This window comes from Lagenorhynchus albirostris, chromosome 12 (genome assembly GCF_949774975.1).
Source record: "Lagenorhynchus albirostris chromosome 12, mLagAlb1.1, whole genome shotgun sequence".
Lineage (NCBI taxonomy): Eukaryota > Metazoa > Chordata > Mammalia > Artiodactyla > Delphinidae > Lagenorhynchus > Lagenorhynchus albirostris.
This window is the reverse complement of record NC_083106.1, coordinates 48,559,733-48,583,426: the sequence shown is the minus strand read 5'-3', so window position 1 is coordinate 48,583,426 and position 23,694 is coordinate 48,559,733. Positions and strand designations below refer to the sequence as shown.

The window sequence follows — 23,694 nt, the reverse complement described above, 5'->3', positions numbered from 1 at the left end:
AAAAGAGACCATTTTCAGCATCTGGGAAGGAAAATGTAAAATGAGTAAATGTGTATAGAATCAAAATGAATTGTAAATGGAAAAAAATGGAGTCAGTAATTTGTGCTTTGCTCCTTTCAGGTTATGCCTTGGACCCTTCATTAGATAACCATCAAGTGTCTACTAAGTATATTGGTTCTGTAGAAGAAGCGGAAAAAAATCAAGGTAATTTATTTGAAATATCAATATTTAATATCAAATATATATACCTATACTTATTGGTTGTAGATTGACTTTGGACAGTAGGGAAAAACTAGTATGTAATTTATCTCGATTTTTTTTTTTTTAAGTTGAGACAATAGTGGGATATAGTTTAGAGCAATGTATAGAAATATTAGTTTGGAGCTTGCTTTTGCCACTTACTAGGTGTGCAACCTTGTAAGGAAGATAGTCGTACCTGTAGTGGCGGGGTTGGGGGGTGGGGAGTGATTTCTTGGCACAGTTCCAGTCCTGTGGAACTCATTCAAGAAATGAAAACTAATGTATATCTGATTTTAGCAGTTTATTTCTCAACACTAATGTCAAGCTCCATTTTAAGAGAGCAGAAAAAAATCTCATCGTGCATGTCTGTGGAGATTGTCTTTCAAGGGTTGCTTTGAAGTCTGAGTTTGAATATGTGTTTTAAAACATATGTTTATACTTGTATTCATTTTGTACTTATTTTAAGACAAAGCATCATACTCTAAATGCTAACTTGCCACAAAGCTCATTGGCCCCTTGGAATCTCATCCATAAAATGTTCGATAGAAAAAGAGTATGCTGTTTGTACGAAGGCACTTAGTAACTCTAGAGCCTATATCAGGGGTCCCCAACACCCAGGCCACAGACAGGTGCTGGTACGTGGCCTGTTAGGAACCAGGCTGCACAGCAGGAGGTGAGCAGTGGGCGAATGAGCAAAGCTTCATCTGTATTTACAGTCACTCCCCATCGCTTGCATTACCACCTGAGCTCCACCTCCTATCAGGTCAGCGGTGACATTAGAGTCTCATAGGAGCACGAACCCTACTGTGAACTGCGCATGTGAGGGATCTAGGTTGTGCGCTCCTTATGAGACTCTAATGCCTGGTGATCTGAGATGGAGCTGAGGCAGTGATGCTAGCGCTGGGGAGCGGCTGCAAATACAGACTATCATTAGCAGAGAGGTTTGACTTCACAGAGACCATAATAAATCAACTGCTTGCAGACTCATATCAAAACCCTATCAGTGAGTGGCAAGTGAAAACAAGCTCAGGGCTCCCACTGATTCTGCATTATGATGAGTTGTATAATTATTTCATTATATATTACAATGTAATAATAATAGAAATAAAGTGCACAATAAATGTAATGCACTTGAATCATCCCCAAACCATCCCCACCCTCCCACCCCCCGGTCCATGGAAAAATTTTCTTTCACAAACCAGTCCCTGGTGCCAAAAAGGTTGGGAACCGCTAGCCTATATGATGGTTTATGAGCTAGATTGTTGTTAAAATAGGATTTTAACAACCTTTTGTTATAACACAGCTTAAAGGAAACTGATTTGAATTAATATAGGTTAAGCTTTTCTCTTTGTTAGACCTCTACAAGCTACATCTTTATGTAGCTAGATTCTCAGTTAGCAGTTAAATTTTGACTGACTCCCGTAAACCTTTCTTTTTCCAATTTAATGACTACACACAGCATGCCACCTCCTACTGATCAAATGAGAATCCCAACCAGAAACATCCTCTTTCCTCTTTTCTTCTTACTGTTAAGATTTATGGTATTAGAGGTCAAGTTTAGATTGAGATCACCTGGAAGAAGTACCAGATTCTTGTGAAACCTTCTTTAATTTATATTGTTGCATTACAATACAGTGAAGCAAGTGAAGCAAGGAAAAGTTATTAATTATTTAATGTAATTTTATCTAATTCAGCTTTTGAATGAGAAATCTTAGCTTATTCTTGCTTTCAAAGGTAACTTTATCATTATTCAGCATTATTAAATTGCTATGTTTCTTTCAAAAAGTGGTAAAATCTACTGATAAAGATCTGTGATTAATTAAAAAGATTGTGTACCACTGCAGGATTACATAGCTGGGTCTTTTCTTCCTTCACATATACTAGAATTTGCAACATATTGCAGTGTTAGAAAGCTGCTTTGCCCAGAAGGTTGAGTCTCTTTTTATATAGCATGAGTTGGTGTATCTTGATTCATGTAGGTTTCGTTTTGTGTTTTAAATATTTTGTGTTTAAAATATATATAAATATATACATTGCTGTTTCTTTAGAAAATATCCATATTTATGATCTCTGCTTTTTTGTTTTTAATATAGGTTTAACTGTGTTTGAAACTGGTCAGAAGAAAATAGAAAAGAGGAAAAAATTCAAAGAAAATGATGCATCTAATATTGATGGTTTCTTGGGACCGTGGGCAAAATATGTGGATGAAAAAGATGTAGCCAAACCTTCAGAAGTAAGCTGTGATGTTTTTCATTGCCAATTCAGGTGTCTGCTATGTCTCTATGAAGGATACCTATATTAATAAACGAGGTTTCCTTAGAGAACCAAATGACTCATCAGAATTTCTCTGCCTTAGATAGAGAAAATACAATAATTCCTTTGTTTTTCTTTGGAATAATTTTTGTTTATATTTTTCTGATTTATTATCTTCCATACTTTTTAATTAAAATACAATATTGAACAATTTTTAATAAAAATCACCTTGATAATACTATTAAGGTGCTATGGTAGCTGATTTTCTGATGCCAGATATTCAGATAGTAATTACAGAATCAGCCTTTCTATGATTTTAGAATTCATGATGGGTTTTATTTATTAATTTATTTTAAAATTTTAACAAAGTAGTATGTCTATTTTTTTTCATAATATTATGAAGTTTATAAAGTAAAACTATAAAACCCTACTTGCCCCTCTCCACCTCCTAATCCTACTGTCTCTATGAGCCAGTCACTGTTCTAGGTCATAGGGATATAGCAGTGGAAAAGATTAAGAAAATCGCATCCTCATGAAGCTTACATTCTAGCTGTATCTCACATCCAATTATCTCAGTAATACATATATGCTGCTCTTTATTTATTTTGACATCTCAGTTATTATAAGGATTTACTACTACCCCACCTTGCTTTTACTGCTTCTCCCACAAAAGTTGTGTCACAAATCTGTAGTCACTGCTTATATCCTTATGACTATTAAAAGCTGTTTACTGAAGAACATCATCTACTAAAATTCACTGTCTTTTCTGGTACTAGATTTTCTAATTGCCTCATTTTTTCACTTACATAATTAGCATAATACATCAAATTACTTTCTAGGTGTCCCAGAAGGATGGGTTTTGTATACAATGACTTTAGAAGTATTAACTAGTACCCACTGTGTGTTTAGTGCCATTTTGTAGTCTGCCAAAGGGTTGAGATTGTTATCCTGGGAGACATACTTGCGGCTATTGCCTCACCAAAAAAGTGTGCCTCATTATAAAGAATTTACGACCAATGTTGGCCAGGATGGGGTTCTAGAACATCCATTTTATATATATATATATATATATATATATATATATATATTTTTTTTTTTTTTTTTTTTTTTTTTTTTTTTTTGCGGTACACGGGCCTCTCACCGCCGCGGCCTCTCCCGCTGCGGAGCACAGGCTCCGGACGCGCAGGCCCAGCCACCATGGCCCACGGGCCCAGCCGCTCCGCGGCACGCGGGATCCCCCCAGACCGGGGCACGAACCCGCGCCCCCCGAATCGGCAGGCGGACTCCCAACCACTGCGCCACCAGGGAAGCCCTAGAACATCCATTTTAAAAGTTCACTCCTTAATTCCCTTAGGAAGAACAAAAAGAATTGGATGAAATTACAGCAAAGAGGCAGAAAAAAGGCAAACAGGAAGAAGAGAAACCTGGAGAGGAAAAGACAATCTTACATGGTAATATATTTTTTATGCCTCCTCATTTTTATGATAAACTTTCAGATATTTACTCTGTTCACATAATATATGTATTGCCTTTACTAATCAGCTGCTAGAATTCATTTTATTAAGAATTATATTGGACAGTTTGCATCCCAAAGAAATTATAGCAAACCTCTTCTATGTTCTAATTAAAGAGATAGCCACAGATGATTTTTTTTGAAGTGCTAATGAATTTTTTTTTAAAGGTAGATAAAGGAGATTATGGTTCACAGTCTGTTCTTTCCTAAGATAAAGTTGACTCTTTTTGATGTATAACTAGTCTCCCAGTCTTTTTTTTTTTTTTTTTTTTGCGGTACACGGGCCTCTCACTGTTGTGGCCTCTCCCATTGCGGAGCACAGGCTCTGGATGCGCAGGCTCAGCGGCCATGGCTCACGGGCCCAGCCGCTCGGCGGCATGTGGGATCTTCCCGGACCGGGGCACAAACCCGTGTCCCCTGCATCAGCAGGCGGACTCTCAACCACTGCGCCACCAGGGAAGCCCTCCCCCAGTCATTTTAACCTTTTGTTTTTAACCCAAGCCAAATATTCTCCAGGTATGATCACAGTTCGTAACTGTTACTAAATTATACTTTAAAAGAATAAACTTTGTTTTTCATGTAAGTGGACTGGAGATTAAGATTCTCATACTTACTTTGATTTGTAGAAGGAAATGCATATTCACCAAAATAAATTATATTCTAAACTCTACCTGGTTCATTAGTAACCAGTTATATTGGGGAAATTATGTAGTGACTACCAGACTAAAAGAATAATTCAGTTCTGATAGTATTGATTATTCTAATGTTATATCACTTATCAAATATATAGGTTTCACGAGGTCACGTTTAGCTTCTCAAGCTCCAGTTTTATCTCCAAGGAGTCTATTTAGTACTGTGGTGCTTGTGGCCATAATAACAATAATAGCCAACATTTATTGAGTACTTACTCTGTGCAGCATGCTACTAAATGCTTTATATATACTATGTCATTTAATTCTCACATGTGACTTTATTGTAAAATCTGGGTTGAAAGTAGAAAAGAGATTGGAAAAAGAACCTGGAAGGACATAAAGGAGGAAAGCAGGGAAAAAGGTAGTTGATATATTTTTGTTTTGTTTTAACTTCCTTCTTATCCTGTTTTGCTTCTGATTCTTTGCCAATGACTCACAAGGCCCAAGTATTATCTTTTCTTCTCTCGCTGTAATTGTACTGCAGTGGAGTCTTTGTATATGCCACTAAAATGTGTAACTGGATAAAGAAGTAAGAGCTTATTTAAAGGTCTGATATTCTCTCGATATTTAGGGATTCTAAAATACTACCACTAATTGTAAATAATAGCTATGATTTCAGGCAGTTAAATTTTAGCTGACTCTTGGTCTTAACATCATCAGAGTATTTTTACCAAAACCTTGATATGCAACAATATCCCTATGAATAAAATGTTTATTATTTTAAGAATGTAGATTTCATGACTATGGCTTTTATTTGTTCACTGCTTTCTTTTGCCTTCTTGTTTCAGTTAAAGAAATGTATGACTATCAAGGCAGGTCCTATCTTCACATACCTCAGGATGTTGGTGTTAATCTGCGGTCACCTGTGCCACCTGAGAAGTGTTATCTTCCCAAAAAACAAATTCATGTGTGGTCTGGACACACAAAGGTAAGCAAATTGGTTGTTTTTGTTTGTTGTAATGTATAACAGTGACACCAGCATAACTTTTCAGCTATTGATGTGGGACATTCAATATTTCTAGTAAAGATGTAGAGAAGTCAAGATAGAACAGGGAGGTCAAACTGAAGATAAACCGGAGTCAGACTCTGGCGGTACCAACACATATGAGTCACAAGTGAATACTCAGTCTTCAAGGTCATCTGATTGGGCCATGACATAAGCATTCATGATTTGGTGTCCTATCCCCTTATGGTAGCCCAGGCCTTCGCCTCCAAGTTCCTGCCATAATATTCTTCCTCTTGGGCACCAAGTCAGTGAGTAATGGGCTGATACTAGCACAAAAGCCTCAATAATTTTACCTTAGCAATTAGAGTTATCACACTTCAAAGAAGATTAGATGCTCCCTGGTTTATACACTATGATATTCTTAAACTGATGCAGAGACAAAGACACTTGAAAATTTTGATGTTACTATTCTTTGTCATCTGCACTGTTCCAACTGATCATTTCCAGCTCTTAGCAAAGAGCAAAGGTACTGAGTAAAAGAAGGAAGAGGAGTGAGGGCATTAGTAACATGATTGACCAAGAATTCCCTTGGGTGAGGAAGTCGGTAATGAAGGTTAAAAAAAAATCTTTAAAAGCTTAGCGTCCAAAGGGCTGCTCTTAGAATACTAACGAAGGTTATTCTAGGGTATGATTTTTAGAATGAAGAAAAATAGTAAATTAGGTGGCTTAAAAATACACTGTCTTTCCCTTCTGTTTAATTTTAGCTGAGATTTCAAATGCTTCTGACATAATTTTAATTCCTTTTTACAGGGCGTCAGTGCAGTCAGATTGTTTCCTCTCTCTGGCCATTTGTTGCTGTCTTGTTCCATGGACTGTAAAATTAAGGTGAGTTTTCAGTAAGAGAGTAGGAGTGCTACAAAGCTAGTGCTTTGGTTAAATCTATTCGGTTATTATAGATAAATCTGGGTTTGTTAGGCAATTAGAGGCTAATTATTTTCTCTTAAGCCCTGTGAATGCAGCAGTTTATGAACTGCTTCCAAACACGTTGATTCAGATATGGCTTTGTGGTCCAATTGGCTAGGCTCTTTTTTTTTTTTTTAATTTTTTAAAATTTTTATTTATATTTTTTGGCTGCGTTGGGTCTTTGTTGCTATGCGCAGGCCTTCTCGAGTTGAGGTGAGTGGGGGCTACTCTCCGTTGCGGTGCACGGGCTCTAGGCGCACGGGCTTCAGTAGTTGTGGCATACAGGCTCAGTAGTTGTGGCTCACGGGCTCTAGAGCGCAGGCTCAGCAGTTGTGGTGCACGGGCTTAGTTGCTCCATGGCATGTGGGATCCTCCCGGACCAGGGCGCGAACGCGTGTCCCCTGCATTGGCAGGTGGATTCCTAACCACTGCACCACCAGGGAGGCCCTTGGCTAGGCTCTTTGTAAGCTTAGATAGCTGATTAGGACATAATCAATCACATTGGCTTTAGGCACATAAATATTTAATCACCAATAATGCATTTTTATAGAGGTTTTAGATATGTAACTGAGTTCATTTGTTCCTTAGTACCTTAAAGGTAGAGAGGACATGTGATAGAAAACCCATTTTTAGAGAGCAGATAATGTAATTCACCCTTTTTCTTCTAAATGCTAGTAGCAGAATTGCTCCCAGCCTCTTCTCACACTTTTTATAGTCTTGGGAAGGTCCAACTTTAGTTGATGTTCAGCTGTAGAATGTGTGGTAGAAAAACTCACTTGCCAATACATGTCAACTTGAATATGGGAAAGCCTTTTAAAAACTTAAACCTGGAAGCATGGTTTTTATCTTTTTTATGTCTTCTGTGTCTGGATCATTATACTGGTCAATAAATATCAACCCTATAGTGCTCTTGAGTCTTGGAAAGTTGACTCATGAAAATTTTATTCTTTGTAAATAATTCATGGGTAGTAACAACATATAAAGGCAGCTTTTTTTGATGAGAGCAACCATTTAGGCATTTACCTCAACTTAGTGGCTTAAAATGACCGGACAACAGTTTGGAGTAAAAAGACTTATTTCCTTTAACTTGCAGTTTATACAGACTATGTTAATTGAGATTAAGGTCTTCTGTTTGACCAGCATAGAATTTAATTTGTTCACGTCTGTAAACATTTATTAGGTACCTATTATGTGCAAAGGACTGAGGATGAAAAATTGTTTAGGGGCTTCCCTGGTGGCGAGGGGTTAAGAATCCTCCTGCCAATGCAGGGGACACGGTTTCAAGCCCTGGTCTGGGAAGATCCCACATGCTGCAGAGCAACTAAGCCTGTGAGCCACAACTACTGAGCCTGTGCTCTAGAACCCATGAGCCACAACTGCTGAGACTGCGTGCCACAGCTACTGAAGCCCACACACCTAGAGCTTGTGCTCGGCAACAAGAGAAGCCACCACAATGAGAAGCCTGCGTACCGCAACGAAGAGTAGCCCTGCTCACCGCAACTAGAGAAAGCCCACGTGCAGGAACAAAGACCCAATGCAGTCATAAATAATAAATAGATAAGACAGATAGATAAATAAAATTTTAAAAAAATTGTTTAGGCACTGTCCCTGCTCTTAAGGTGATTGTTTCGTTATGATGTAAATGATCATTGTAGAGGCAGATGCAAGGTATTCTGGTTTCAGAGAGGAAGCATACCTCAATAGGAAGGTAACTAAGTAAGCAGGGGAAGGGCATAGGGAGTAGAGTATGTCTGAGAGGAGTAAATAGAATGAATCAGCATGGTATGTGCTGAAAACCGCAAGTGGTGTGACTGCTAGAGTCTAAAATCTGAGAGGCATAGAATGACTACAATCAAGGCAAAGGACCAGGACCTAGGGTCCTTTCCTGGTATGCTATGGGAACTGAGACTTTATCCTGTAGGCACTGGGTGGCCAGGAAATGCTTTCTATTTTAGATCATTAGCAACACTGTCAAGGATTGGATTTGAGGCAGGCAATAATAAAGGTAGTTTCAAAGCTATTGTATTAATTCGCTTTAGATGTGATCAGAATTATGAACTTGTTATATTTTAGTCTAGATTATCATTTTCATAACAGCTTTTATAAGTTAATACTTCAGAAAAGTTAAAAAAAAACCTCTCAGTACCAAAATGTTATAATATTTTAATAACATAATTCTTTTAAAAGTAGTTCAAAGTATTACATAAGTAGAAACTTTTCATCATAGAAAATATATCAAATACAGAAAAGAACAAGAAGAAAATGAAAACCACCTGTATAAGCTCCATCTAAGTTCTCTTGATTTCAGAGTTTAGCTTTAAAGTGTGTGTGTATGTGTGTGCACATGCGTATGTGTGTAGTCCAAATAGTGCAAGTCACTAACAGCACTGAACAATATGTTTAATGATATATAATGCCTTTGGTTAAATAACCTGTACACACACAGATATGCACATACATAGCTGGCATACGACTATTGTTAGTGATTGATAGTTGTCATTTTATAAAAGTCTTGTATTAAATTTAATGTTTCTGTGTGTTGTTTTTTCTCCAGCTATGGGAGGTTTATGGAGACAGGCGCTGTCTGCGAACATTTATTGGTAATACTTCTTTTCTCTCTGGCTATAAATCTGTTTGGAAAGACTTTTTAAACTACAATAACATTAACAGTAATTTTACTACACTGATATGAAGGAAAGCCTTCATGGACTTGAGCTGAGTCTTGAAGGAGGGGTAAGTCTCCCCATGTAGACAAAGAACTAGGAAGAGACAGCAGCAGAAGCTAAAGCAAGAGTGGAATGAGAAAGCATACTGCTTTGAGGGAACCACTTATACTTCAGAATTGTTAGCCTGAGGGATATAGTACGAGGTGACAGTGGAGAAAAGCAGTAGAGGAGGGGAGAGTATGGAAGACCTTTAGACTGTCCTGGGGGCCTTGGGAAGCCAACCACTGAACTGCTCTTGCAGGAAAGCAACGTGATCAGATTTGAAGTTTACAAAGATCACAGTGGCAGTATGGAGGATGCTTTGGTGGGGCAGGCCTGGAGGCAAGAAAGTGATTTACAAGGTTATTTCATTGGTCTGGATTAGAGATAATGAGAGCCTGAACTAAAGCAGCAGAGAGAGAAAAGAAACAAGAGTTAGGGAAGAGATATGGGAACATATGTATATGTATAACTGATTCACTTTGTTATAAAGCAGAAACTAACACACCATTGTAAAGCAATTATACTCCAATAAAGATGTAAAAATAAAAAATTTTAAGATAGAAATTAAAAAAAAGAGTTAAAACCAATGGGACTTGGTTAGCAAGTGAGTGATAAGAGTGAGGCAGGAATCTAGAGTGACTCTCAGGTGGCTGGAAGAATGGTGGTGCTACTCATCATAGGAAGATGATGAGATTTCAGACTAATGGAATTTGAGCTGCCTTTGAGATACTGAGATAAAAATGTCCAGTAAGCAATTAGATAGCCAGATGTTGAGCTTTGCAGAGAGGTTGGGAATTGGCAACAAAAACAGATAAAGAGATAAGGTTGAGAGAATTCCTTGAAGGAAAGAAAGCCAAAAAGAGGACAGCCTTGTTGGTAGATACTAGTTTATTGTCTTTGTCAGATTTTGTATGAAGGCTAGTTATGTTTTGAAATTTAACTGTACCAAATTGAAATGGTATTTGTGTGAATTACATTGGCTTTGTTTTTAGATTTAAGTGGGGGTCCATTTGCCAGTGCTTTGTTACGATTTTAGGGCCTCACTGCACAAACGCGGCCTGAGATGCCAGGGCAGCCCAGAAGAAGACTTGTGGGAAGGCTCTCAGCAGTGTACAGGGAACAAAATGTCTCCTGCGACACAGGGGATTTGATCTCCATCTGTCTCCCCTGCACTGGCAGTTTTTCAGTGGAAAACTGAACATTTCCTACTTAGAAAGATGATAGCAGCTCTGACTGGGACTCCTGCTGTACAAAAGAATGCCTAATTGCCATGACTGGAGGTCATCGGTGGTAGTGGTTCAGGACCCCTGGGTACGGCTGACAATTTGTGCCATGCACATCTTGCACAATTGTGCTTGGCAGTCTTTGTCATGGTGGGATGGTAAAGAGTAGGAAAGTTTCTGCTTTCATTTAATCATATTTTATTTGCCTCTGTAACTTTCAGAAGAATTCACTGGTCAGGCAAGACTGATTTCCGAGGAAAGCACCTTAACATTATTGTCAAATGCCATTTTAAAACTAAATAATAGTTAATATTTGTTTTCAAAAAGGTTTAGTCTCTGAGATTCTGAATCCATTTCTATGAAATTCGGGAATGTGATCACAGAAATAGACAATTATTGAACAAAGGCCACAACTTCATGAACCTTAGGTTTAGGTCACTTTGTTTTCACTTCCAGCTTGGCAAGTAATCTCAGAGTGAACCTTCAAAACGTCACCAGCCATTTCTCTTTCATTGGCAATAACTGGACTATTATGTTTCCTTAAATTCTTTTGACTGTTTAGTCATCAGCTGTATGTATAACATATTAAGAGAGTGCATGAGAGACTTTTTAAAACAAAGTTACATCTTTTCTTTTGGTTCTTACCTAAATTTTATGCATCAGAATCACCAGAGGAGCTTTTCAAAGGGGAAAAAAACCACCTACATTCCCAAGCCCACACATAAAATATTCTGAGTCAGTAAATCAGCATGTGGGGTTCCAGTGATTTTGACTCACAGCATGGCTTGAAAAATACTGTTTAATGCTGTTTCTCTTATGGTGCTTATATTTTAAAAGAACATACTTCACCTCACCTCCATTTCTATTGTCTCTGCCTTTAGGTCACAGTAAAGCTGTTAGGGACATCTGCTTTAATACTGCAGGAACACAGTTCCTCAGTGCAGCTTATGACAGGTATCTTAAGCTCTGGGACACTGAGACAGGTAAGAAAGAGCTCACTTATACTAACATCTATTTACCTTATAAATTAGTGTTTTTAAATGAAACAATGTGAGTGGTCTTCTGTGGTAAAATGGTACCTTCCCTAACTGCTGATTCTCTTATCATTGACTATCAGCTAATATCACAAAATGTTTGTAGAGTTGAAACTCAGCTATATAAGTAGCTCTTTTACTATGAAATTTCTTTTCCACCAAATATTTACAATTTATAAAGCAAATATATTGATAGACAAGGAAATTTAAAAATTTCCGTAGACTATTTAATTGATCTTTTTGTTCCCCTACATAACCTAGCACACTGCATTGCACAACATAGAAGCACAATAAATAACTGATGAGCAGAATTTAATTTAATTGCCCCAATTGGTTAAAATGTAGGTCTAAACTTCCATGGAAAGATTGGTTTTATATATTCACAGACATATTGATTACATCAGCACGTTGTGGCTAGTATAATTTTATATAATTAGACAACCATCTTTCATCCTACTGAGTTTTAAGGATAAAGAAAATAGGTAATAGTTATTGAACACTGTCTACCAGGCATTGTACTAAGTGCTTATATTGCAGTATCTTGGTCAATCCTTAAAATATCACTATGAGATTAAATACTATTATTGTTATAGATGAGGAAACTGAGGCTTAAGAGGTAACTTTTCTAGGGTCACACAGCTAGTAATGGTCGAATTGGGTTCAAACCAAGGTCTCTGTAATGCCAAAGCCCATACTCTTAACCTCTTTGGCAGTGGTCCTCAACTCTAGCTGCATTTTTTTTTATAAATTTATTTATTCATTCATTTAATTTTTGGCTGCACTGGGTCTTCGCCGCTGCACGCGGGAACGCGGGCCTTCCCTAGCTGCAGTGAGCGGGCCTCTCATTGCGGTGGCCTCTCCCGCTGCAGAGCACAGGCTCTAGGCACGTGGGCTTCAGTAGCTGTGGCTCGCAGGCTCAGCAGTTGTGGCGCACGGGCCCAGCCGCTCCGCGGCATGTGGGATCTTCCCGGACCAGGGCACGAACCCGTGTCCCCTGCATCGGCAGGCGGACTCTCAACCACTGCGCCACCAGGGAAGCCCCTTGAATATACTATTTTTAATCATTAAAAATCCTTGAAAAGGAACAATGTAGTTTACAGTAAAGAACAAGCAGGTTGCCATTCCTCAAAATTTATTAGCAAATGATCTCTAGATCTTAATCCCAGGGTTATCTTTAAATGGTCAAATTTATTTTACCTACTTTAACTTGGGTCTTTGGTTTTAGGACAGTGTATATCAAGATTTACAAACCGAAAAGTACCCTATTGTGTCAAATTTAATCCTGATGAAGATAAGCAAAATCTCTTTGTGGCTGGGATGTCTGATAAAAAGATTGTGCAAGTAAGTCTTTTCACAATATTTTTATTAAGATTCCTGAGCTTTACACTATATGAGGGGCTAGAATAAGGAATATTAACTTGTTTAGTGTTTGCTACTTCTAGGGAGTGCTGATGCTCTAGTCTTGGAAGCAGTAAAACTATAAAAACACGATTTTGGAGATCTTTTTTCCTTCTCCATTTTCCACAGTTATGATCTTTGTTTTCATAAATCTGCTCTTTGCCATTTCTCTTATTTGATATACAGTGGGACATTCGAAGTGGAGAAATTGTACAGGAATATGATCGGCATTTGGGAGCTGTCAACACCATTGTTTTTGTTGATGAGAATAGGAGATTTGTGAGCACATCTGATGATAAGAGCCTAAGAGTTTGGGAATGGTGAGTTTTTATCAGTAGAAAATCTAATTAATATAAAGCAAACAATTTAAAATTTTGTAGTGAAAGGCTTTCAATTTGAATATTTTCACAACTGTGATCTCTGGCCTGTCAGTCAAACTGGTTTAACTATTTAGGTATCCAGAATATGAAAATAAAAATTTAAACATGCTACTTTTCATAGTCTTTAGATAATCTTTCTAAAGAATATGTATTTTGAGTCCTTTTTCTTGCACTAGTAAAAAAGCTTATATAGTGCCATCTTACATTCTTTATTAGGTATCTTATTCATCTTTGCAAAATGACTGACGAAAAGTAGGGGTCACACACGTATAGACTGTGTTCCTTATGCTAGGGATTGAGCATAACATCCTAGCCTTAGAACCAACCCAAAGAAAATATTTTTTAAATCTCTTAATTTTTTAAATGTCTGCATTTTGATTATTCAGTACTGAAAATTGCCCCATGTCATCACCCCTGTGTCCTGCTGTTTATAGCCCATAATGTTTTACTTGTAGAGTATAATCAGACTATATTGCTTAATTTTGCTTTCCTAGAGAAAAAAACACTTTTCTAAAGTCAAGAAATACTAAAGCTGATTTCACTAAGTATCTATCATAGATCATGTTTTATAGTTGATTTTCAAAGCAATGCATAATAATCTTTTTTTTAGAGTTAATGTTTGGTTGGAACCCAGCTTGTTTTGATAGTCAATTATAAGGCACAACTCAACTGTGGTTACAGCCTTGCGGGGACTAGAAACTATCTCCCTACCCCCAGAAGTTGTTCAGCTGTAGGAAGTGAGAAGCCTTGAACTACAGGCAGTAGTTTCCTCCTGAAACTGAGTCTGTTTGGGGACCTGAGCACGTCCCTAACCATTGTCAGGACAGTTTGGGTAATTGAAGATTTAATGTAATTTAACTGCTGTTTCTCCCATCACCAGTATACCCCTCCAAATTACCCCCAATTAATGGAGAGTTGACTGTACTTTACACATAGTCTTAACATCATTCTTAATGTCCATGGTTTGAGACTATCTCATAACTAAGATCTCTTCTACTTCAGAAATGATGTTACATGCAGAGGACCTGATAAGGATATAGTTTTATATGAGCCATATAGACCATTTGCACAACAAGCTAGATAGTTTAGTGTACATATAGCTGTTTTGTTTTATGTACTGTAACAGTTTGATTATACTTAAACTTTCAGGTGTTTCTATCAGATATTTTCGGCTCCATTTGAAAATGGGAAGTAGTATAAAAGAAATTGGTAAATGTTTGAATGATGCACCAGTTACAGGGCTTTTAGAACACTTGTGTATGTTTTCTAATTAGAGCATCAGTCAGTAAAATATTTTGATTAAATGATCATGTTTCTTTTTTTTCCTTCTCAGAGCTTAAGAAATACTCCTAAGACTCATGATACTGTTTCATTATAAATGATGACATCCTGTAGATTTTAGTTTAATTCTCACTTGCTATTCGAGCCTTCCTAACCAATCCTCACATGAGATTAGGCATCTTCTCTATTATCCCACAGACAACCCTTTGCTTCTCACAGCTTTTTAGTTCTTGCTTATTTATTCTCTTCCCTGCTGAGTTCTTTTTTTATTTTTAATTTTTTTTGAAGTATAGTTGATTTACAGTGTTGCATCCTGACGAGTTCTTAATCATGAGAGAAAGAACTGTGTCAGTCAAATTCTCCATCTGTCTTCAACACCAGCACAGTGCCTGGCATGTAGTATGCACTGAATATCTAAGGAACTCATTGTCATGATTATTAATGATGTTACATTTATTGAGCTCTTTCTATGTCCCAGGCACACTAAGCATTTTACATGAACTATTTCATTTAATGGGCAAGTAATCTTATGAGATAGGTGTATTTCCTATTCCTGTTTTATAGATAAGGAAACTGAGATAGATTAAGTAATTTGCCCAAGGTTCCACGAGAAACGAAAGAGCCAGAATTCAAACTCAGATCAAACTGATTCCAAAGATTTTTTTGTTTTTTTTTTATAAATTTACTTATTTAATTTATTTATTTTTGGCTGTGTTGGGTCTTCGTTGCTGCGCGCAGGCTTTCTCTACTTGCGACGAGCGGGGGCTACCCTTTGTTGTGGTGCGCGGGCTTCTCATCGCGGTGGCTTCTTTTGTTATGGAGCATGGGCTGTAGGCACGCGGGCTTCAGTAGTTGTGGCATGCAGGCTCAGTAGTTGTGGCTCGCAGGCTCTAGAGCGCAGGCTCAGTAGTTGTGCCATACGGGCTTAGTTGCTCCGCAGCAAGTGGGATCTCCCCAGACTAGGGCTTGAACCCGTGTCCCCTGCATTGGCAGGCAGATTCTTAACCACTGCGCCACCAGGGAAGCCACTCCAAAGATTTTTCTTTTCCTTTTTTTCTCCCCAGTTTTATTGAGGTATAATTAAAACTGAGATATAAATAAAATTGTAATGTATTTAAAGTGTACAACATAATTATTTGATATACGTATACGGTGTGAAATAATTCATTAACCCTTAATTAATATATCCATCACCTCACATATTTACTTTTTTGTTTGGTAAGAACACTTACGTTCTACTCTCCTAGCAGATTTCAATTATTCAATCCAGTATTATCAACTATAGCCACCATGGTGTATACACTAGAACCTCAGACCTTATTAATCTTACAGATAAAAGTTTGTACCCTTTTACTAGCTTTGCCTAATTCCCTGCCCACCCCTCCACCCAGCCCCTGGCAGCCACTATTCCACTCTCTATTTTTATGAATTTGACTTTTTTTTTTTTAAGACTGCACAAATAAGTGATACCATGCAGTATTTGTCTGACTTATTTCACTTAGCATAACACCTACCCTCCAGGTTCACCCAAAGGAACCTTGGTTTTCTTAAACAATACTATACAAACTAAGACTATTATACAGTTTTAAAGAAGAACAGGAGATTGTAATTAGATACTGAGCATCCTGTGGTATCCTAATTGCCTAAATTCTAAATTCATGAGATATTATAGGCATGTTTTCTCCCAAAGGCATTTATTTTTCTTAAAATGTTTTTAAAAGAAAATTTTACAGTGGTTGGCACAAATGTCTTTTGTTTTTAAAATTTCATAGGTTTTTGTTAGGTTTTGTTTTTTTGATGATCTCATTTCCAGACTGAAGATTATTTGTAACATAAGTTACTAGCTTATTATACTGATTTACAATTTCTAATTAGAATATAGTATTATGTTTATTAAATAGAACTATGCCTAGCATTTTTACTAGCAATTATGAAGTTCACAGGTGTTCAGATTCTTTTCATGTTATAGAGCTCATTGCACCAAGAGTCCTTGAAGTAAGGGATCTGTTTAAATTTTAGTAAACCATTGATTGATATGAACCTGAACTATCATTAACTTAATTTAGAAAATGCTCTTATTTTTTAATTCATGTTATAAAATTATCAGCCACTAATAATGAGAAGGGAAAAGTAGTTGAACCTTTTTAAGGTTGAGGCTCTTCTCAATACATTTGGGTCATTCATTCTGAATGTCAGTTCTCACTGGTAACTTAGAGGTATTAAAGGGTTGGAGGTTTGATAAATGATACTGTTCTTCAGGTTATACCTGAAAATGTTTTCCTCCAACCAAGACTCTGATAGAGTTTTTTCCAATCATTTGCTTCTTCTTCCGGGTTGATAGAGAGATGGTTAGAGAAGATGCTTACTTAAAAGGCAAATTATTATTATTGTTCTAATTAATCAAAGTCTTTGAACTTGAACCATGGTTTGACATTGAAATTGGTGCTTTATAGTCTGTATTATTTATCAGATTACATTTCCCACACATTACTCTATAAAAAACAATTCTGATGTCTCATGGTCTCTGAAGGACCAAAATCCTTCAGAATTAGTAAAGAATTTTTTTATCATGGAGAATATTAAAAATGAAAAGACACTTAGAATTTTGGATAGGTCTAGATTTAGGTGACCAGTTTTGGATTTTTGTTGTTTTTGTTTTATCTTTTGTATCACTCACAAGAAAAAAATTTTAATGCTTTTTCTCCTACACTGTACACATTTGGAATACTTTACAAATAAGCTGAAAAACAGAAGATGTCCAGGTACCAAGCACTTAATCTACCTTACCCATCCCTTACCCATCTGGATGGGCTCGACCTGCTTGCAGATCCCTGTACATCTTTGCCTACCATCTATCTGCTTGCATTGCTGAAAGCTCTTTAGCACTCTCACCTGCTTGCAGAGTAACAAGTTATGGTTGACTGGCAGGTAAAATAAGAATATTTCCCTGTAGGCTTGCTCAGACATCTTGCTTCTGCCTACCGTGGTACATTTTTAGATGAGTTCATTATTAAAGAACTTATAGTAACAGATTTTTTTTAAACATAAAGGCCAAAGTTTAAATCAAATAGAGATAGAAAACTAAATCACTGACACTTGTAATTATCATGGAAAGTCATTTGTAAAGTAAAAGCTTTATAATAATCAATAGAATGTCATTTTGTGGTTTTCCTTCTTCCAGGAAGTTTCATGAAAGGTTTATTAAATATATAATTTCAAGAGCATCTCTTTTGTTTCAGAGATTATTATTCTAAAAGTACTTTTAGAAATTACTATTCTGATATGCTATTTTTAATTTTTAGGGATATCCCTGTGGATTTCAAGTATATAGCAGAACCCAGCATGCACTCAATGCCTGCAGTGACTTTGTCTCCAAATGGTAAGTTAGTAGATAGTGTTTTTAAATGAGCTCTGTTTTCAAAAGAGCCTTGGCCATTCCCTCCTAGGGGAAGTCTGTCACAGTGCCATACTTATATAAGGAAATCTTTTCAATATTAGAAATAATCACTGGTTTTCATGTGTGAGTCACCTCACCCATTCTCTTGTTATTTTTAAAAGGTAAACATAAAAGAAATGATGATTTGCAACTAACATTGCCCGAGCATCTAAGGATTTCTATCTGAGAATCAGGATTTGTTTTTTTATATGTAATTATCCTTCCAACAGAATCATGTTCAACAGCTCAGTGATTTATTGTGAGCTCTTTTTCTTTCAGAGAATAGGAAATTTTGTTCTGGTTCCTCATAGAGAACACCTTAGCAATTTACTGTAAAAGATTTTTTCAGGCAAAAATTAAAAAGATAAGTCTAATACCATTTTCTATTTAGTAATTCATTGCCTTTTAAGTACAAGTACTACAGATATACTGATATAATTCTACATGACGATATTAAAGTGGAGGATCCGATATTTGGGCAGCATTGTGAACTCAGTAGCTACTGTGAGTATAGAGCGAGGAAGAGGGGACAAGAAAGAGTTTGCTTTTCTAGTCGGGGCATCTGCCACAGGCAAATCAGTGATATTTGTCAAATGCCCTATGATTTTTATGAGAAGAGCAACCTCACTGGGTGCTGTTCTGATAATCACTATATTGTATACAGTCACATTTGTCACTGTGCACCTGAATTTCATATAGTGTATTTTTAAACCATCCATTACAAATACTGTGCCCATCTTGAACAAGGCCATTTACCCAGTCAGACTGTGAGCACTGTCAGAGTCATCCCTTAGTTAATCATGTTTACAAATATATAGGATGTAAAGATACTGCAGTTAAGACTCTAGTGGCTTTGGTGGATCCTGGGTAGATAGAAGCAAGGTGGCCCAAATTGAAAAATGGGCAGAAGACCTAAATAGACATTTATCCAAAGAAGACATACAGATGGCCAGTAGGCACATGAAAAGATGCTCATCATTGCTAATTAGAGAAATGCAAACCAAAACTACAATGAGGTACCACCTCACACCAGTCAGAATGGCTGTCTTTAAAAAGTCTACAAATAATAAATGCTAGAGAGGGTGTGGAGAAAAGGGAACCCTCTTATACTGTGTAAATTGGTGTAGCCACTAAGGAAAACAGTATGGAGGTTCCTCAAAAAACTAAAAATAGAGTTGCCATATGATTCAGCAATCCCATTCCTGGGCATTTAACCAGAGAAAACTATAATTCGAAAAGATACATGCACCTTAGTTCATAGCAGCACTATTTACAATAGCCAAGACATGGAAACAACCTAAATGTCCACTGACAGATGAATGGATAAAGATGATGTGGTACATATATACAATGGAATACTACTCAGCCATAAAAAAGAATGAAATAATGCCATTTACAGCACAATGGATGGACCTAGAGATTATCATACTAAGTGGAGTAAGCCAGAAAGAGAAAGACAAACACCATATGATTTCACTTATATGTGGAATCTAAAATACAACACAAATGAACATATCTATGAAACAGAAAGACTTAACACAGAGAACAGACTTGTGGTGGCAGGGGGAGGGGAGGGGGGAGGGGGGGGGGGAGGGGGAACTGGGAATCTGGGATGAGCAGATGCAAACTATTATATACAAAATGGATAAACAAGGTCCTACTGTATAGCACTGGGAACTATATTCAATATCCTGTGATAAACCAGAATAGAAAAGAATATAAAAAGAATATAGATCTGTATAACTGAGTCACTTTGCTATACAACAGAAATTAAACACAACATTGTAAATCAACTATACTTCAATAAAAAAATTTTTTAAAAACAAGTGTGGCCCACAACAACAGTTACTAGAATTTTTTTAGTCATATCTTTCTTTGTACAGTTTTATTTAATAATCCTAGGTTTTCTCACCTGGAGTTTATCCTTCCTCTTTCCATAATTAACATAAATAAGTCTCTTTCTCTCCATGGTTCTATTGTTTATACTTACTACAAATTAATTTCATTTCATAAAATTTAGTTTTATTAATGCTAAACTCAGAGTTTTTGTATATCCTAATTTAAACAAACAAAAAAGCTTTTATAGGAAAAGTGCTAAATGATATAAGATTGTATGAGCAAAATCCATTACTTTATATATAAATACCTCTCACCAGCAACAAATTTGTAACACTTTACAGGTGGTATGGTAAATTAATTTTCCTACTATTATGAAGTAGTTGGGAATAAAATAATATTAATGATTGAACATATTTAAATAAAGTCTTTTTAAAATTTTCAGTCTTCCTCTAAAATGTCTCATTTATTGAATTTACAGGGAAATGGCTAGCGTGCCAATCAATGGACAACCAAATCTTAATTTTTGGAGCACAGAACAGATTTAGATTAAATAAGAAAAAAATTTTTAAGGGCCATATGGTAGCAGGCTATGCTTGTCAGGTAGACTTTTCACCAGACATGAGGTAAGTTTAAACCTTCTCATGTATTCCTATATTCATATATAATGATATAAACTACTGCTGTACAAATAACACTGTACAAATCACTTTTATATATGTAATTGTATGAGAATTGTTCAGATTGTCAAAGTGCCAGATAAAAGGCAAGAACAAATTAAGACAGCTACATTTGGCTTTTTTTTAAGTTCTTTAGTCTGTCTCTTTATATTGTTTAGTTCTGTGCCCTTTAACCACATAATGAATCCCTGTCTTTATAGGCTATGTCCTACTTTCTTTCTGCGTTTCTAAGCAAGGCTGGAAGGACTGTAATCTCTATATTGCTGTGATTGAATGAGCACCAGAAGAATTAATCCTGTATTGCAGGGTTGAAGTTAACAGTTTCACTACAGCTTTTCTGTGCTGAAACCTCAAATCCATCTTCTGGTCACACTAGGTTTCTGAAGCCTATAGCCTTCCTAAGAGTGAAACTCTGCATTCATTCCCCTATTGTTAAGCTAAAATGTATGGGTATCACTAATTTAGAAATCCCTATAAACTTGTGTGTTTAGCCTGGTAATTGGGATTTAGACTCCTACCTCTGAGTGAATCTTGTATATATTCAGAAGCTGTTGGAGCCAAAAATAATTATGAAGGTGGTAGAGTCCACTATAGTTGAATGGGTCTACATGTGTTTGCTGGCTCTGTATGAAATTGGTTCCCTTACACTGTTTCTGACTGTCTAGAGAGTGATTGTGATACCGCATTCACTGTGGCCCCTGGCTCTCCCAATCTTCCAAGTTAAAAATAATTTTTCACTCTTAGATTGGTCACTCAGTGGGGAGGTTTTCTGATAGAAGTTTAAATTATAGACTGCTTTATACTCTACCTTATTATTCTAAGTATTATATAATCACAGTGATTTTCTTACGTTAAGGTGAAAAGATAAATTATTTCTCTGTTCCTCACCCACTTTACCAGTTGAAGGTGTTTGAATAATTTGAATTTATTTTTCTTCTCATTATAGCTATGTGATTTCAGGAGATGGAAATGGAAAATTAAACATCTGGGACTGGAAGACCACAAAACTCTACAGTAGATTCAAAGCTCATGATAAAGTGTGTATAGGTGCAGTGTGGCATCCTCATGAAACATCTAAAGTCATAACTTGTGGTTGGGATGGTCTCATTAAATTGTGGGATTAATGGGATTAATCCTTATACTATCTGGGATCATTTTTGATCCAGTATCATATTTAACTATATTTAATTATTAAATGTGTTAAATGACAACTTGATTTACAGATTATGATTTTCTTACGTGGCCTTATGAAGTTGAACCATTGTTTTAAAAGAAAAAAACTTTGTAAATTTGGCTCGTATAATTTCATTGGCAACTTCATTTTGTTCTTTATAGATGTTATTTATACAGAGAATGACCATTAACTTTATATTTGACAAGTAGTTATTTTTGGCAGGCAGTTTGGGTTTACTCCCATGACGTACTGAAAGGATCCCTTTAGAGCTAAGAAGGAATCCCTAGTGGATTACCTCTTCAACAAAAAGGGAAGAACAGGGATGGTATAATTTAATGTGAATCTGAAAGAAGGATAAAACCACCCACAGTTACTGTTCCCATTATTTTCAGTGGGTCAAGTTCTAATCTTTCGGATTCACGAGTTCCACTATTTTTTATTACATATGTTGTGTCTGTTTAGTTGTAAGCCAGCAATCTTCTCTGACTGCAGCATTCCTCTAATTATTAAACAGTGTAAAATAAAAATCAGTCCAGAGTTCTTTCCTTGACTTTCTTCCTGATCAGTATAGACAGGATTGTATATAATTAGAGAATTACATTATTTTTGAAGATGGAACTCAAGAGGATGAATCAAGACTTTGAACTGTATTTGTATTTACTGTCCAATAAAGACCTGGCTACACTTTCAAAAATCAGGGTCTCCTAGGTCACTCACCTCTTCACTGTTGTTACTACTGAAATACTCCTCATAGGAGATTGGATGTGAGGACATAGTTCAAAATGTCAACTTGTAATTTCTTTGAAGCTGTATGTTTTATCTATTAAAATTAATCTGATTCTTCTTATGAATATATTCAATAAAACTTTTTAAGATTAGAAAAATTTTAAACTTCTTTCCAAATCTTTGGGTAAAATTGACACTCCAGAAAGATGGCTAGGTTTCCCAGTTTGAGAAGCAGGGACTGTGATTGGTTAAAAAAAATTTTTTTCAACTTCAGATTGTGAAATCAAGATAGCCTCTTAAATATAGTAACCAAGAGCACTTTAGTTTGACAAGACATTTCTCCTGTTTTTTTACAAATCTATGTTAGATGTTTGAATGTAGTGTGAAATATTTCAATACCATGCTGTAAAAGATTGGTTCATAGCTGCTCAGAGTGCTGACTTGGAGACCAGAATCATGTCGAGTGTTGATATCCTAGGAACATCATTATTAGCTCTGAGTCCTGTGCTATCAAGAGCAGTTCATGCTCCATACCCTTAGAACTTCCATTTTTAAACATTAAATTTAAAAAGACCTGGTATAGATGACCAGGTACTATAGCCACATATAAATAAATTTCAAAGAAGAAAATAGAAAAAGAGAATAAAAGTGGTAGAGATGTATTTTTGGACACACAGGCACTCAAAGAAATAAGAATACACTGCCTGGCTGCTGTGATTTCTATTTCTTTATCTGCTGGGAAGGGTGCCTACCATTTCCTGGAGAGGAAAAAATTCAGACAGGAGCTTTTCTTTAGTCCCAACCACTGGTTTTAACAAATGTGAATTACTGAAATATGATGGGACAAAAAGTTAATCATACATTTGAACTATCTTGTTCAGCACCAGTATTGTGTATGTTACAAATCATAATTTCAAAATATGGGTTTACTTTATTGTGTTTTTAACTGTTTCTAAACTAAGGAACTGTATATAAAAGTTGTCGCTTTTTTTTAAAAGACTGTATTTTTAAATAAAGCACTTTTGTAGAAAGTGTTATCAAAATTTTCGTTCTTAGTCTCCTTTTAAGTCTTAACTCTGAGACACCACGTTAAACCATTTGCATATTTAAATGGGTCATTTTGATTTTCTGGGGAGAAATGATGCTTTAAAGGTGAGTATAGTATATTAATGGGTTTATTCTAAATAAATGACAAAAATACAGGGCAGTGT

At 36.3% G+C, this 23,694-nt stretch overlaps 1 protein-coding gene across 3 annotated transcripts in view; it reads left to right on the top strand.

Moving 5' to 3' along the window:
• Positions 1–23,526, top strand: part of CDC40 (cell division cycle 40) — a 55,068-nt gene extending 31,542 nt beyond the window's left edge. For all 3 annotated transcript variants that reach the window (XM_060167424.1, XM_060167425.1, XM_060167426.1), the window contains 12 exons: positions 121–204; positions 2,334–2,473; positions 3,848–3,944; positions 5,487–5,626; positions 6,455–6,529; positions 9,162–9,207; positions 11,420–11,521; positions 12,798–12,913; positions 13,157–13,290; positions 17,934–18,010; positions 20,385–20,529; positions 21,530–23,526. In XM_060167424.1, coding sequence (XP_060023407.1) covers positions 121–204; positions 2,334–2,473; positions 3,848–3,944; positions 5,487–5,626; positions 6,455–6,529; positions 9,162–9,207; positions 11,420–11,521; positions 12,798–12,913; positions 13,157–13,290; positions 17,934–18,010; positions 20,385–20,529; positions 21,530–21,707 — 1,334 coding nt within the window. In that variant the 3' untranslated portion in view covers positions 21,708–23,526. The remainder of the gene's footprint in view (positions 1–120; positions 205–2,333; positions 2,474–3,847; positions 3,945–5,486; positions 5,627–6,454; positions 6,530–9,161; positions 9,208–11,419; positions 11,522–12,797; positions 12,914–13,156; positions 13,291–17,933; positions 18,011–20,384; positions 20,530–21,529) is intronic.
• The last annotated feature ends 168 nt before the right edge of the window (positions 23,527–23,694 follow it).